This window comes from Lutjanus erythropterus, chromosome 8 (genome assembly GCF_056507025.1).
Source record: "Lutjanus erythropterus isolate fLutEry1 chromosome 8, fLutEry1.hap2, whole genome shotgun sequence".
Lineage (NCBI taxonomy): Eukaryota > Metazoa > Chordata > Actinopteri > Lutjaniformes > Lutjanidae > Lutjanus > Lutjanus erythropterus.
In genome coordinates this window covers 17,124,245-17,140,458 of record NC_139324.1, presented here as the reverse complement: position 1 = coordinate 17,140,458, position 16,214 = coordinate 17,124,245, and the positions used below count along the sequence as shown (strand labels likewise).

The following is a 16,214-nucleotide window of genomic DNA, read 5'->3' as shown; positions in this document are numbered from 1 at the left end:
TCAGGACAAGCCTTAACTTGATTGGACACCCTTCTACTAGTCAGGATGTAGCTTTAAAGATGACAAAGAAAAATAAGTTAATACAGAGTTTACAGTTTATTACCAAGATTTAGAAAACTTACAAACAAGTTCACAGCTTCAGGTCTTCAGGCACAAGCCAGTTTGGAGAAGCCAAGACTGGCCAATTTTAACTTCTGGCAAGATATGACAGGTGAAGAGAAGCAAACATCTTGAAAGTGAGTGGAGACTTGCACATTCTGAATTACATTCATTTCCAACAAGTTAAAAAGAAAAAAGGACAGATTGATTTGGTTTGCATATAGAGATACCGTTTTAAACAAACTTTTCAACCACACACATTATGTCTTGCATGGTGAGATCACAAGCCAGCCAGCCAGCCGCATCTGCCGAGTAGACAATCATAAAACTTCACAGAAATACAATGATGTAGCCACGAGCCATACAAATGTCTCTAAAGTATGTACACAAGTACATACGACGGGTTTCAGATTTAAAAATCAGCTCACCTGTTCCTATGCAAATCCAGCATTATTTCAATATTCAGTTTTGTGAAAGTGGTAACTTGGCTGGAAACACACTAGAAAACCAAGATTTACTTCAGATACAAAGGCTGTATGAAATGTTACATTATCTTGAAGGGACATCTCACTTGTTAGTGAAAAAAAGATATGCATAGGCTACTTATTGATTGCCATAACCCCCTTCAGCATCCTCCCGAGTCAAGAGTGCTACTGAGAATCAACAGTTAACCTCATATGAAGTGCTTTGGCCAGCTTCTGATTTCCACGTTTGAACCATTGAACACCTACAAACTATTTAAGAGTGAGAAGATTTACAATTTAAAGACAGTTACTAAGAATTCACTACATGTAAACAATACAAGAGGTAAACCCTCCACTTACATCTTTTCTTTTAAAACCTTTAACAAGTGTCTTTAAAAACATTATTTACATACTATAATATAACAGGGTTTGGCACTTTTTTTTGCAAGAGACAAAGAGAAAAAGATACTACTGTATGCAGCAGACTATATTTTGTTTGCTTTTTTTTAATGACACAGCAGTTGTAGATATTTCACAGGTCAGTACAAGAGGTGTGGAGCACCAAAGAAACACTGATGAAAAATAAGATATTTTGAACTTAGACTGATTTTACCTGCATAAATGAAATAAAAATAAAGACCAAAATGTGCCTGTGTAACATTATTTAAAAGTCAACTGCTCTGTCAGATGGAAAACACTCACAAGGAAGAGAGAAATTTAAAATCTTACAAGGCCTGGCTTGGACTGCATGTGTAAGAAATAGTTAAGCACTGCCTGCAAAAGTCTTTATATAAAATTTTGTGTTTGAAAACAAGTCTTAGCATTGTTTAGAAAACAACTCCACATGAAAAAATGATGAATTTGCAGTTAGTGTTATCTGTCCATCGAAGAACAAGCACAGAAAATAATGTCCTGTGCGGTGTGTGAAGTCATTATCTGTGTCTCAGGAGGCCACTGAGAACGTGCTGCAGTGTTGTCACAGTTTAAAAGGAGGAAAAAGATCATTTAGATGCCACAATTGTGTGAAAAGAAACGAAGTGTGGTGGTGTAACAGTAACACACAGTGAAAACAGTAAACCTCCCTCCGTCTTCATGCTATCTTCAGGGTGCTACCATAAGTCTGCTGCACAACCACCTGCACGTTGTCTAGGATGAAGTCAAAAGCCATACTCCAAACTGACTCCACCGACTGCTGCATGAGCCTGCAGAGAACAGATCAAATATGCAACATGAGGGATAAGTGAAAACACAAAAAAAGAGGGGAGTGGTAGAGGAACAGAGGGGGCTGAATTGCAGAATTCTTACCTTTTCATATATTTTATAATCAAATACAACTTCTCCAGGTCTTTATCGTCAATCAGATCAGTGCAGTATTTCACCACCTGCAGAATGTCCTCCTCCATTGGGTCTAACAAAAAGTAAGAGGCCATTAAAAATGCATTTTTGCAACCCCACAAATAATTACATTCTACTCCCTCCACACAGGTGAAGCTGATCGTTGTAGCAAAACTATTCCAGCAGTTGGGAAACAACAGACACACAGGGGCTTTGGCTTCCAGAAGCTGCAGCCTTTATTGTACATTTACTGCCAGATTAACAACCCACACAAAAAGGACCTATGCTACTCTTCTAACAGAGGAGATGAAGGGATGGTGTTCTTCATACATGTACACTTTCTCAACAAACTATGCCATGTTTTTGTGGCCTGTGATTTCTGAGTTAATTAAGAAAAAAACTGTGGTCACTATTAATGGTTGCATGTAATTCTTGTATGGGTCATAGTTTCAATATGAAATTGAAAATGGGAAAAAATAGCTCTCAGTTTCAATAATCAAACAAAATTGCTGAATCTGTGATTCTACCAGAATTTTTTTTTCCTTTCATCCCTGTCTACTTGCAGCATCTGGTGTGTGTCCAAAGAAAAAAACATGACACTCCAAAGTTGACATAGTGTGGCTTCCCGTCTGTTAAATCACACCATTTAGACTCTTAGACTTTCTTTTCAAAGAAAAATTTGAAAATGTAAAGGTAATAAAAACCATTAATCAGTTGATTGTTGCAAATTAAAACTATTGTCTAATAATGGTATAAACATCAGTGCAAAAAAAAAAAAATAATCAAAAATCAAATATAATCATGACCTTAAAATTCTAAGTCAAATTGTGACACTACTAGTAGCTTGTCTATTTAAAAAAGAGCTGTTCTTCACTGTATACCTGTAACGGTAGTGACCCACTCCCGTAGGAGTGTTTTAATATCCGTCAGGTCACAGGCTCCAGCCAACGCTGGAGCAGGGCGAGGAACAAATTTGGAGAAAGTCTCTGGGATGTCTGGTTTTGAGGTCGATGTGGAGGGACCATTTTCAGTCTGGGAAAGGAAAACATATGAAAACAAGTTCCAAACTGCCATAAACTATCTATCTTCACATGTTACCACCAAACATGCCTCATTTCATGTGTGAAACCGAATTGGCTCACCTTTACTGTGTTCAATGGCTCCCGTGATCTTACAGGAGGTGGTAGGGTTTTGGCTGGGCTGTTCGTCATCTGACGTCTCTTCACAGGGGAGGGACCTTTTTTAACAGGGCTCACTGCATTTTTTCTCTTGTAGCGCCGCTTCACTCGGCCAATACCAATTCCAACTCCTGACTGTTTTAGCTGCAACAGTGGATTCTTCTGCTCCACTGATGAGAAAGCAAGAGGGAAACAATGAGATTAAGATCATATGCAGACTGATAACTAAAAAAAAATTATTTTATGACTTACATATTTTTGCCTGGGGCTGGACATTTGTTACACGGTTGTAGGCAGATTTCAGTTCTTCCTGGAGTTCTTTGGGAAGCGCAGCAAATACGTCTGGATCAACCTGCAGCCACAAAGCAGTAAAACAAAGAGAAGCTGAACATCAGTCACAAACAATGAAATCAGCTTTGCATTATTTAGGACTGATATGCACATGTGGAGAAAAGCTTTTGCAGTTCCAATAGTAAAATGACAGTGTGGACAGATGACACAATCACAGATATATTGTAAACATGTCTGAAGAATATTGATTAGGCTTGTGCCGACTGGCGATAAGATCTTATATGAACAACTGATTTTTCCAGTGTACATATTAAGGCGATTTTAATGAACTTCCTATCAGAAGATATTTTAAAGATGACATTTGGAATCTGCACCCTACTGTGCATTTGGAGATGTTTGTCACATAAGGGAATGAACACAGTCAAATTTTCTTCCAGCTGTTACAGGGCTGTCAAATCGCAAATTAATTCCTGTTTCCTCTTTCCCATTTCTATAAAGTGTCACCTGCTATAGAGTAAAAGACAAATACATAACACTCTTTAACCAATTTGAAGAAGGTAATAAAATGGCATCTATGGTAAAACCTTTAATAATGAAAACCCTATGTGAATTTTCTTTTTTGTATGTTATAAAATAAAATGACCACTTTATCAAAAGCCCAAACCGTTGCATCCCTACCTGTGAGAAGTTTGGTAGTTCCAGTACAATCCCCGGACTGTCTGGCTGGTTTGGAATCTGCAGAACCAGTGTGCCGACAGGTGGAGTGTACAGTGCAGGAGCAGACGTAGGAGGACAAGGAGGGGACGCTGGATGAGACTTCAGAGAGGGAGGCTGTGGAAGAGGAGCACAGGGCTGTGGACTGGGAGACTGACAGTTACTTGGTCTCGCATCACGATTGGTCCATGACTGCTCCACCTGTTCTCTCAGCTCTGCGGGTAAGGCCTCCAACACAGAACGATCCACCTTGGATATCATAAAGAAACGCAAGTTGATGAAAACATTTAATTGTTCAGCTCTGGGTTAATCAATCAGACATTTCCTTCACGTCCTCACCTGTGATGGGGAGGGGACCTCAATACTGAGGTTGAGACGTGCTCGAGAGCGTTTTGGAGTTTGTCTGCATGTCTGCTGGTCTCTGCTCGTCCCTGGGACGGGCTCAGGAGGGGACAGAGGATGTGGCGAGGGGCCAGATGATGGGGCTGTGGTTGAGGAATACTTTTCCTGATGTGTGTTGTTGTCAGCAGCGTCTGTAACATCGACCTCAAACTCAGCTGATCTTACAGACGACAACAAAGATTATTAAGTGAAACACAAAGAAACTCAAAGAAAACTCACCTCTGCTGCTTGATGTCACTCTTGATCCCTTGTCCAGCAGCATGTCTTTGATGGAGCGTGTCTGGGGGCCTGTAGAGTTCTGCTGGGCCGAGTGATTCCCTTCAAGAAGCTGAACCTGGATGCCAACTCCTCTCAGGTCCTGAACCTGCAACTTCATGGCGTGGAACAGCTTGATGACGGCAGCAGCGATCAACTGACCACTGTCAGTGGACTGAGTGAGCATCACAGTCCTGACCAGAGAGGAGGCAGATAAGAGAGTCTACAAAGAGGCAATAGCTGTGTTTACATCGAATTATCAAATAAATTTGAAGTGAATTTTAGAAATGTTGCAAAAAAGAAAAAGGGAAAGAAATTAATGTGCTTCCATCAACTTGTTTGGAGGAAATAAGCTAATTTACACAAAGTTTAGAGTCCGTCAGAAGTTGGCAATATAAGCTTTGTTAATAAATAGAGTAGAAGAAGTAGAGGTCACAAACCAAAAACAAAAACAGTTTTTTGCCAACCACCAATTAACCTCAAAGAGGAAGAAGAAGGGGAAGAAACAAAACCGTCGTCTACAAGAATTTTTGTCAGTTGGGAAAGCTGTAATTATTCTTTCATGGGACAGTCAACATCAACAGCAGAAACAGCTTCTACTTCTTCTCTCTGGGTGGAAACAACATATCATTCATGTGAGGTAAAAGTTCACTTTGTCAGAAATTCTTTGAATAAGGTGGTTCCATCTCCCATTAAGCTCCCATTTTGAAAAAGGCAAAAGCCGCTTCAAGCAAGCGTAAAAACCTTTTGCAAAATTGAGGAAGTTTACATTTTTTCCATCAACCTTTTATAATACCATTGTAACTCAGATTAAAAGTGAACTCTTCTATCTATCTTCATCAGCCAATATTGGACCACTCCCAAAACATAAATATCCAGATTCAGCTAGGATGACCCCCTCCTTCTCCACTCTGACCAGTCAGCTTGACAAACAAAGGACTGAACGCTGTCTATTCTCAATAGATTTCTTTTCTTAGAACTTTTTACATTAAGTGGTGAGTCATTACTGATGTATGTTATTACTGTCACTTTGTTATCAGACATCTGCCACTAGGGTTTCAGTTGTTTAAATCTGTAAGTGCCACGCCCACTAGCTTTGAGGTAGCCACTTAACAAGAGTCCCATTAGGAAACTGCCAATTTAGGCAGCTGCCAATTAAGCCTTATTTTTAACTATGCAGATTATGTGATGCATTTAACCATTTGAGGGCTTTTTAATTTCAGTCCTGTGGTTTATCTAGTTTGTGTGAATAAGAGATTGTTGTTTTTTATTGTTAAGCATTAACAACAGATGCATTTACTTAAAGCTTAAGGTTGACTGAATCTGTATTAATGAGAACATGTACAAAACAAATGCAGAACTTGTAATTTTGAGATTATAAATGTTAGGTATTTCATGTAACGCGTTATAGGTCAGGCTTTTTTCCATTCCCAGGAGTACTTGGATCAACTGGTTACTTTTATGGCGAGCTACCATCAAATCCCAAAACATAACTGAACTGTCTACCACTATTTGTGGTAGGAAGAAACTGGACCCTTTGCCTAATTTTCCCTGTCCTTCCCATACAGATGTACTGATTCAATTACTTTGGCAAGCGTATTTGTTGTCTGTATCATTTATTTAAAAATATTGCAACACAACATTTACTTTGTTGTCTGTGGCATTCATACACCTTGGGCTCTTATGCAAACACATCTACTGTACATGTTTGGTCTATAAATTAAAATATTTAACTAGCTTTAGCATATCCCACTTGCTATATGATTCTTCAAAATGCACCTAAAATATGTTGATGGAAACTGATGGCATGGATGAACAAGAGAAAGATGGCATTGTCACTCACTTGTAACATGTAAGGATAACAGACTCCTTACCTGGCTAGGTTATCACATATGCCATGGCCACCGTATTTAGCTGGTTCCAGGGGGGCCCCAACCTTGCGAACCATGACCTTGAGGGTGACTCTGCGACCCCGCAACCCTGCTTCTTGCAAACGTTTCTGCACCTCCATGGACAAGTTAGTCAGGAAACACTCTGCCTCATCAACCTGGTAACAGTGGGAGGGGCAAGAGGTTTAGAGAGAGACAGATGACAGACAGGGAGGATGAGAAAGAAGATATAGCACATGTGACAGAAAGTAGGTCTAACCCTGGTAAAACGAATGTTGTAGTTCATCTCAGCTGAGACAGACTTCCTTTCCTTCTCATAGCGGACAGGCCGGTCATCGAGCCCCCTGCAGAAGCGGAACAGAGTCTGTCCAGTCCGGGGTCCAAACTTCTTTTGCAGCTGAGACAGAGACACCTGCTGGAGGTCCCCACATGACCTCACGCCCATAGCAGCCATTTTTCTGCCCATAACAGGTCCAACACCTGAAATAAATAAATAAGAATATTGAATCATGTTCATTTTTTTTGTTACGTTTTTTGTGGGTGGCTAAAATAACTTCTGTGCAAGTACTTTTCCCTGCTTTTCCAAACTAGGGGCATGCTGCCCGGTATCTACTGCAGGCAATACACTGACTATGGATAAGTACCTAATACAACCCCACTTTGAATAATCCAAACTATCCAGCAGGTGGTGCTGTGTCTACCTGGCAGGCTGGTCACAGGCAGGTCCCTGATAAAATCATCCACTTCCTCAGACTTTAAGAAGTACTGCCCATCTGGCTTGGCTTTACGGGTCGCCAGTCGAGCCAGCAGGATGTTGGAGCCTGAAAAGATGAGCCGTCAGTTTGAGTTTGTAAAATAGCAACACTATTATGATCAATTTTACAGTACGAGGCTCACCCATGCCCACTGAAGCACAGCATCTCGTTTTCTCCTTGATGTCGGCTCTGATCGCTTTGGCCAGATCTTCTGGACTAATGCCCAACTCCGCTACCAGAGCAGAGCCGTCGATCAACACTTCATCACAGCTCAGAGCTTCGATGTCATGGGTGTAACTACAAAGAACAAGTAAAAGAGAAGGTGTTCTTCAGGTAATTTTGCATATAGGGGTAGTGAGTGAAAAATTGAAAACAAAGTTCTTCTTACCCTGCCAGCGTCTCATACATGGTGAGAGCCACCTCTTTATAGGCCTCAAAATCATACGGGACAGACTGCAGTGAGGGACACAGCTGTTTTGCTTTGCCGAAAAACATCCCATTCCTCACACCCGCCTGTCTGTGATAGACAAACGATTTATTAACTTTGAGGTTAGTACAGAATACAAATATTTGTGTTGTTTATTAAAGCATGAAAGTGTGTCCTCACCTAGCCTCATAACTACAGGATGCAATCTCTGCCATTGAGAGAGCAGCAGCGTCCTGGTCCATCCCGTTGGTGTGGGAGTCAGGACTCTCTTGTGAGGGAGTTCTGTATAGATCCTCGTCTGGTCTCTCTGAGGTGTAGGACAAGTATGTGACAATAAAGTAAGATCGGGAAGTACAGGAAATACACTGAGCCAGGCCTGTGAAAAACAAAGTTAGCACACTCTATAGAGCTGAACAACTCATGATTTCATGAAATCTCACCAGGCTGAGGATGAGTTTGTTTCCTCTGGTAGTACTGCAGCTCCAGCTGAGGGTTGGCCCCAGCCCTGTGGGGCACTTTCCCCTCTCCACGGTTACTGGTCACAGCTACAGGCTTACCTGTGAGTGAGAAATACCATGACCTCAACCAGGAGCACTGACTGGATGTGTGAGACATTACATTGAACATGTTTCACTCACTGGCTCACAATTTAACCAAACAAAGGGTGTCCTACCTTTGAGCTCTGGGCGATTTCGAATCCCCACAGATACAAAGAAACAGTCCATGTCCACATGAAGAATGCAAGATTTAACACTTGCAGATGCCAATGTACCTGACCACACAAATAAATACATATCAGATCATTAGACAAAAGTTTTCCATATCACATAGTGACATCAACACAGCATCCAATGATACACGCATCCCCAGAAATCCAGTTTAAAGAAATAGTTCAGATAATCTGAAGTCAGATTGTATTCAGTCTATTACCTACAGTAGATGGTGGTCAACACATCCCCAGTGTGGAAAAGCAGCAAAAGTACCGGCGTATGAAGCTACGCAAATTTACTGCTGTGGACAGGATCAGCAGCAAAACATATTTTAGCCACTTCAAAAATGTCCACGGAAGAAGTTATCAGTTTAAGTGTACGCTTTATTTAGAATATTTTCACTGTTTTACCTTACCAACCTAAGATCACTCTCTCCAAAGCAACCAAACTCCTTTTGCAAAACCAGACCATACCAAAATCATTTTAGCTTGTAGAACACAGGAGCTGCTGGTCTATCGCTGCCTCAATCAGTTAGTTAGCTTAGGTTATTGTGTGACTTCAGTGTTTTAAACGTTTAGTTCAGATTCATCAAAGACACACAATAACACAAACAAAGTAACAAATCAGGCAGCGGTAGAAGATTAACTCCTGTGTTCTTCAAGGAAAAATGACTGATTGTCTGGTTGAGCAAGACAGAGCAGCATTTGAATTATATATAATGACAGTTTAGAATTGGAAAAGGAGATTATCTGATAGGTCAAGTGGTGACAACATTCTAAAAATAGCAAACACTTAAAATATTAATGATTGTTGTTAAATGTTTAAAATAAATTTTGTTGCTGACCCTGTCTGCAGCACTGCACTGCTCAGTTTCCGTGCTGGTAGTCCTCCCTGCTTCATAAAATCCCACATCAAAAAATTGGAACTACCTCTTCAGGCCGTATAAGTACTTGCTCACTTATACTTCCCATTTTTAAGCGGCACAGTATATCCCTCTTCCACAGAGGAAAAAAAAGGACATACAGCAAGCTGGATTTTACAGGGAAAAGCAACAAAGTGACCATCTCTTTCCTACCTCGACTGTCTGCAGAGTGTTGGGACACAGATTTCCTCAGTCGCTCTTTTCCAGGAAAGAAGGTGGCCCCTGCTGCTTTTCGTTTACTGTTCAGTTCATTGACATACTCAGAGAAACCGGTCCTCCATGTGGAGATCTGGTGTAAACGTGAGTGAGAGTAGAACTCAGAGATCAAACCACCGGTCTGTGCCAGCAGCTGTGTTGAAGACTTAGATGATGTTGATGACTTATCAGTGGTTGTGTTTCGTGAGGCTGAGTCGGATGAAAAGGCATTGTGGTGGCTTCCGTTCAGTCGAATCGGAGTATGTGAACCAGAGCAAGATGCAGTTGAAAGAGGAGTCTTCTCTGGATTTGAATCAACGTGACAGGATGGCTGGAGCTGTTTTGGGAGTAGTTGGCTTTCGGTGGCCTTTACAACCTCCTGGTACGTAGGAGGTGGAGGTTTATGTCTCTGCTCACTGGCTCCTTGTGAGCTCGGCTGCTCTTGAAAGAGAGGAGAGTGCTTGGACTGCTTTGGAGGACTGTGGGGAAACTCGTATGGGTCAGGTTTGGTCTGAAACTGCACTGAAGGACTCTGAGGTTCATTCTCTGAATTCTTGACTCTGCACTCAGACAGTTCTATGTCAACAGAGGGTTCGTCTGTAACAGGGGACAGATCCTCTGGCTTTAAGGCACCATTAACAAGGTGAGTGTGTCCATTGGTCAGGGGTGCTTCATTCACCACCTGCAGGAGAGGATCTTCTTTGGCACACTCTTGCATTTCATTCATTTTTGAATGGCTCATCACGTCCAATGAGGTCTGCAATAATCCGTTTCTGTGAGGTAAAGAAGGGACGTCTTATTTAGTGAGAATTACTATAACAGGATGTTCCCAGGTTCATTTATGCCAGTTTCAAACAATGTAATCATTGCCCAAATACTTCCATGTATTCTTTACATGGATGTTAAGCAATACAACAAGAGGGCCCTGCTCAGTGTCAAAAGTTACCCCTCATGAACCTCTTGAGAAAGGGGACTCCATAAAAACTTGGCATTTCATTCTAGATGGGCATAGTTTTGCACTAAGCAGCACTTAAGCAAACTCATGGGTGAGGTGAGGCAGACCTGTGCCCTCTGTAGATATATAAAAGGCTCATTCTGAAGTAATGAAAACAAGGATTGTTATTTTCAGGTGATTATACACTATTGGAAATATACTTATGAATATCATATTCCCTTTCTGCCATATTCTGGCAATAACCTCCCATATATTTCACACACTGAACCATTAAAGGTTAAAAAAAATTCAATCAATCAATAAAAAAGGTTGGATACTCACATTTTTAATTCCACTTCGTTGCAGCTGCTGTTGCAAGAAGTGTTCTGAGGTTCAGGTTGGCCTGCTCTCTGGTGCTGGAGATCAGTATGAGGTGTTTGAAGAGTAGACGGTGAAGACTTGTGTGGGTTAGACAGAGGGTGGATTTTGTGCCTGGGGTCTATACTGAGGTGACTAGATGCTAAGTGGCTTGGTTGGGGGTTAATGAAGGGAGCTGCAGGGCTTTGAGGGATGGACTGAGGTTGGATGTTGCCTTGGTAAGGTCGACTGTGGCTGGGGTGAGGGGTGGAGTTGTTCTTGCAGCTGGATAAAGACTGCTCATGGTTGGGAACAGAGTGCTGAACGCTGCGCTGGGGCAGATGAAGCTTTTGGTGGACGCTCGACTGAAGCAGCTCACGGCTGGGTCCTGCAATCTCTGAGGACGGCCGCAAAGTCATGCCAGGGAAGAGTGGACCTTTCTGTTTAGCATACAGCTGGTACTGTAGGTAGGGCAGCAGACGCCCAGCCTTGACACTGTTTTTAAACAAATGACAAAGTTAACACAACAACTTTCAGGTAATATTGAACAATATATGTCAGCATGTTCATGGAATAGAGATGTATCAATATATCAAATATTGGAATTAAAAATGTCTTGATGCTATGCTGGACTGTAAAGACATCTACTGTGATATTATTTAATTTGTTTTATTAAAGGACTGCTGCTGACTGACACATTGTTTTTGTTTTGTAATTGTATATACAAAATTCAAAGCCAAACCAGCCGAACCTCAATCTGGAAAGCTTGTGTAATTTGTGTACTGTAATTTCAACCATTTACAGATGCTGTTGGATTGTGGCCTGTGACATTCATGTGTGTAGCTGATAGGCTGAGAGGCAGCTTTCATTTGTATAATTTCCCATTATGTGTTACTGAGAGTTTACGTTTGCTATTTTATGTTCCAAGATTCAAATGTTACTTTTTGTCATTTTGGTGCTGGTTTATCGTTACACCATGAGTGAGGTGTCCAGTACAGTACTGCACTCCAGCTGTGGGTTGACACAGCAAATTGGAACTTCTATTCTTTGGGTTACATGCAAATGCAGAGTAAAAGTGAAAAATACTTTTCAGGTCTCATTTCACACTGTTTAGCATACTACACACCAACATTACATCAAAATCTCAGCTCAATACTGATATTATGTCGAATCAGTTACATCTCTAGTCACGGCTGGCTACTTAAGGTAGGACCTTAAGGTGAAAGGAAATGCAAAAACACTGTACATACCTCATTTATTATTAATAGAGAAAGTTTTTCAAGTCATCCTTTACTCTGTTTTTTAATACCACTTTAAATACCATATTGTGGACTTTTTAATTGTGATATTACAGAGTTTATGTAGCATTACTTCGCTGCTATACAAAGTTTACATGCTCAACTGAACCCACCTGTCAGTAATCCACTCTGGCCTGATGACCTTTTCTCCTTTGAGCTCCTGAATTTTGCTGTTGGGCAAGTTATTGGCAATGATGTGGGTGGTCTTGGAGCGAGAGTAGTAGACGTGGAACTGGCCACCATGGAGCATCATCAGCCTGCGGAGCTCATCTGCACTTGGCTCTGTTCACAAACAGGACACAGAAATGATTGTAGGGCTTTTATAATATTAAATAATACTATAATATTGATAATGAGGTTCTGTAAAGCTTAGGTTTCATCTAACATCTTGAAAATGAAATAATCATTTCAGCTGAGGGGGAAAAAACAGATCAAATTACAGAGAAAAAATAATGTATGCAGAATGTGTGGTTTTCTCCTTATGCTCCTCTGGGACATTCTTGGAGAACATTTACATTCAGTTCTTCAAGCTGTTGAGGACTGACTGAATTGTGAGGAAAAACAGAAAGACAAACTAGTCAAGTGTAAAAAAAAAATGGATGCACTACAGCATGGTGTTACCTGTGTATCCGTTGACATAGATGGCCACTCCACTGAAAATGCTGGAGCATGACCCTTCCTTCTGTTTTTCTCTAGGGGCATCAATTTTAAACTGCTCGTCCAGCTTAGAGACTTTGGCAGCCATATAGCCACCCTACACACAAGAAGGAGAAGAGTAACAGAACAAAGTATTAGAAAGTCATTCACGACAACTGTGACTGCAGAACCCAGGTGCTAAAACGGTCAACTAGGGAATCTGTACATGTCACATATGCATATTACATGTGGTGATATATCTAAATGATACAATATTACAATTCTCTCTTATGACAGGGAACAGTATCTATACCATCTGGCTCCAAGCAGCACTGCTATTTACATGTATAAAAAAACAGACTTTAAACAGTCCATTACGTTTATATTTTGAAAAATAAATTGCTGCATTGCTTTCTAACTGACAATTATTATTGCTTAATCTGCAGATTATTTTCACGATTAACAATGTAGTCTATAAAATGTCAAATGTCAAATGTTTATCACAGCTTTCCAGGAGCACAAAGCGCATGTAAAAGTACATTTTACTCTTAATTTACCAAACTACACCTGCCAACCGGATCACTGTGCAGAAGGAAGTGTACATCTTCTCATGGAAGTGAGGCCTGTGAGTAGATGCACACTTCCTTCAGGGCAGTGACGGAGCTGGTGGGTGTAATTCAGTAGAAAGAAAACAGTTCCTACACAAAACTGATTACAACAAGATGTGTGGATTATCTTGAGCATACAGGTCATGATTTCTAAAAAAGGGACATTGCTGTCATGTTCTTCTGATCTCATCTCTACAGCTGATCTCCAAAAGTTGGCAACATGCACCAAAACAATCTGTATGGATAAATAGCACTATAGGCAAGAGGAAAAGCATGCATTTTTAATTTTGAGGTGGACTGTTCCTTTAAGGTTACAGTTCTCCATCAGTCATATTTGCAACTGTTTTCCTTTTAGGGCAGGCATATCCTCATACTGGTATAACTTCTTCCACATATTGTTAATTGTGATGAGATAACAGATACACACTCACCCTGTCAGCCCAACCATTGTCACCACTGGCATTGGCTTTCTTCTTCATCCACCCATCTCGACTCATAATGAGCTACCTTGAAAGAACATGAGGAGGAAGCATTCATCAATCACGCAAGTCAAAGCTGTCTTCAAACACCAGACTGCACACAGTCTAATGCTTAATTAATTCATTAGTTAATTTATAAGTATTTACAGAAGAAATGGATTAATGTGTCTTTTTGGAACGCAAAAAAATATTGATACACTTTAGTGCCGCAATATTATTTTGTATGATACTGATTCATCTGCTGTATCGTGATATCTATTAATGTAACAAACAATTATTTTCATTCACAATTAATGTGCAGATTGTTTTTTCACAGTTAATTGATTAGTCTGTAAAATGTCAAAAAAATGTAAAATGTTCATCCGAGTGCCAAAAGATACATCTTCAGATTGCTTCTTTTGTCCAACCAAGAGTTCAGAACGCAAAGACTCTTTATCTGCTATCATAAATGACAGACAGGCAGCGAATTACTACATTTAAGAAGCTGGAACCTGCAAATGTTTGAAACCTTGAAAAATGACTGAAATAACAGTGATGAAAATTGTTGGCAACTAATTTTCTTTCAATGGGCTCATCTTTGCAGCTCTGGTGATATTATACATGCAAAGATTCCTGGAAATGATTCATTTTATGTTGTTGTTAAACCCCACAAGGTAGCAGTGTTACCTGTCTTGTCTAATAAGACTGCATAAAAAGTTTTATGTCCAGGGTGGTGTTAATAAAAATTATTATATCACTTTGCTCTCAGTGTCACAACATACTGCAGTGTATTCCTAACCCCATATCGTGATGCATATGGTATATCCAGATTCTTGCCAGTGCACAGTCCCAGTATGATGGTCACGAATAATTTCCCATAGATCCTTAATGCGGAATGGTAACGCTAACAATCAGATAAATCTGTATCAATAATCTTCATTGTCAACTTATTTATAACATAAATAATATTAGATCGTGGTGTTTTGAAGTCAATTCCTGAGTAAAGTTTTGTGTGTAGTTTCAAATGACACATACAAGCAGTGGCAATGTTAACAAATGACATTTAAGGTTACTAAGAATTTATTATTAAGATGAATCCAGCCAACATGTTTAGGTAATGGTACGAGCCCTGTGTCAGTGGCCAAGGGCATGTCCGGACAGGTCCCCTGCTATTGACAGGTAGCATAAGGTTACAACAGAGCCCCATGTGGCACTTTGACACATTTTTCGTGCAAGCAGCTAACATTAGCCTAGCAACTCTAAACGATGCTTAGCTAGTTAATGATGCATGTCGCTGCGCCATGACACGACTGTAACATCATGCCAGTTTAAGCAAGCAAAAAATACGAGTATAAGTGTGTTGCATGCACCCGCTAACAATGCTGGCAAAATTAGCCACCAAACAATGGAGACAGTACATGACTGTGTAACTTCAGCGCGGTGTTAATCATGGCTGTAAACAAACAACAGTCCTGAGTGATTGTTCGCCAACAGAAGTGACTTGCTTTTACCTTTTATCCTGTCAGACTGGGTTGTTAGCCACAGACTTCTCTCTGCAGATAATGCCCAACACTAACGTTGTGTGAGAGCGCACTGATTACGAGGTAAGAGCAAAGCAAAGCGAAATGAAAATCCTCCAGGCGGTTAGCTCGACTCCTCAACCTTGAATTTGTTCTTCGGGGAACTCCTTTCTGTGAACTGAGATCCAATTATTTTGTTGTGCAGCCACGCCATGTCTCTTCAACATTTTCGCTCACCCTCCCAGTCCTTCTGCTCTCCATTTCTACCGCTTGATCCATTTGCTTTCCCTTTTCTCAACGAGAATCAAGCGAGCACCGCCGAACGTACAAGTTCCGGAGAGGAATTTCAAAATAAAAGATTCCATGACAAACGAATACATGGAAGTGTGTGTCAGTGTGATGTCACAGAGCTGTGATTCCTTACGGAACAAACAAATACACATAGAAAGGATTTTGTCCTCCTAGCAGTAAACCACAGCAAATAATGTTAAGTCATCAGATGTTAGTTAGCTTTCTTCTAACCAGTCAGCACCTGCCCTGATGAACTCAACTGGAACCCGGCCTGGATAACCAGGTTTGTCAAGGACATTTACTGTCAATGATCTTTATCTCTCTCTGATCAAATTCATTGTGACTCTTTAAATTATTCTTGTTAAAAATGATTAAACTTTTATTGTGGATTTAAAATAAAACATTAATCATCATGCATGATGAGATATTTCTCTAGAATTTTAACATCTAGTAAAGCCTGGCATCGCCAGACTTCC

At 40.5% G+C, this 16,214-nt stretch overlaps 1 protein-coding gene across 1 annotated transcript; it reads right to left on the bottom strand.

Moving 5' to 3' along the window:
* Positions 1-81: 81 nt before the first annotated feature.
* Positions 82-15,749, bottom strand: rev1 (REV1 DNA directed polymerase). The gene is made up of 22 exons (XM_084724732.1): positions 15,439-15,749; positions 13,901-13,976; positions 12,847-12,979; positions 12,339-12,507; positions 10,913-11,422; positions 9,595-10,409; positions 8,483-8,581; positions 8,250-8,366; positions 7,990-8,116; positions 7,771-7,899; positions 7,525-7,679; positions 7,329-7,448; positions 6,887-7,107; positions 6,613-6,785; positions 4,703-4,932; positions 4,421-4,614; positions 4,046-4,330; positions 3,329-3,428; positions 3,041-3,246; positions 2,780-2,930; positions 1,869-1,971; positions 82-1,765 (listed from the first exon to the last, which is right to left on the bottom strand). Exons 2-22 carry the CDS (start codon positions 13,964-13,966, stop codon positions 1,654-1,656), a joined length of 4,215 nt encoding a protein of 1,404 aa, XP_084580858.1. The 5' UTR covers positions 13,967-13,976; positions 15,439-15,749; the 3' UTR covers positions 82-1,653.
* Between the last annotated feature and the right edge of the window lie 465 nt (positions 15,750-16,214).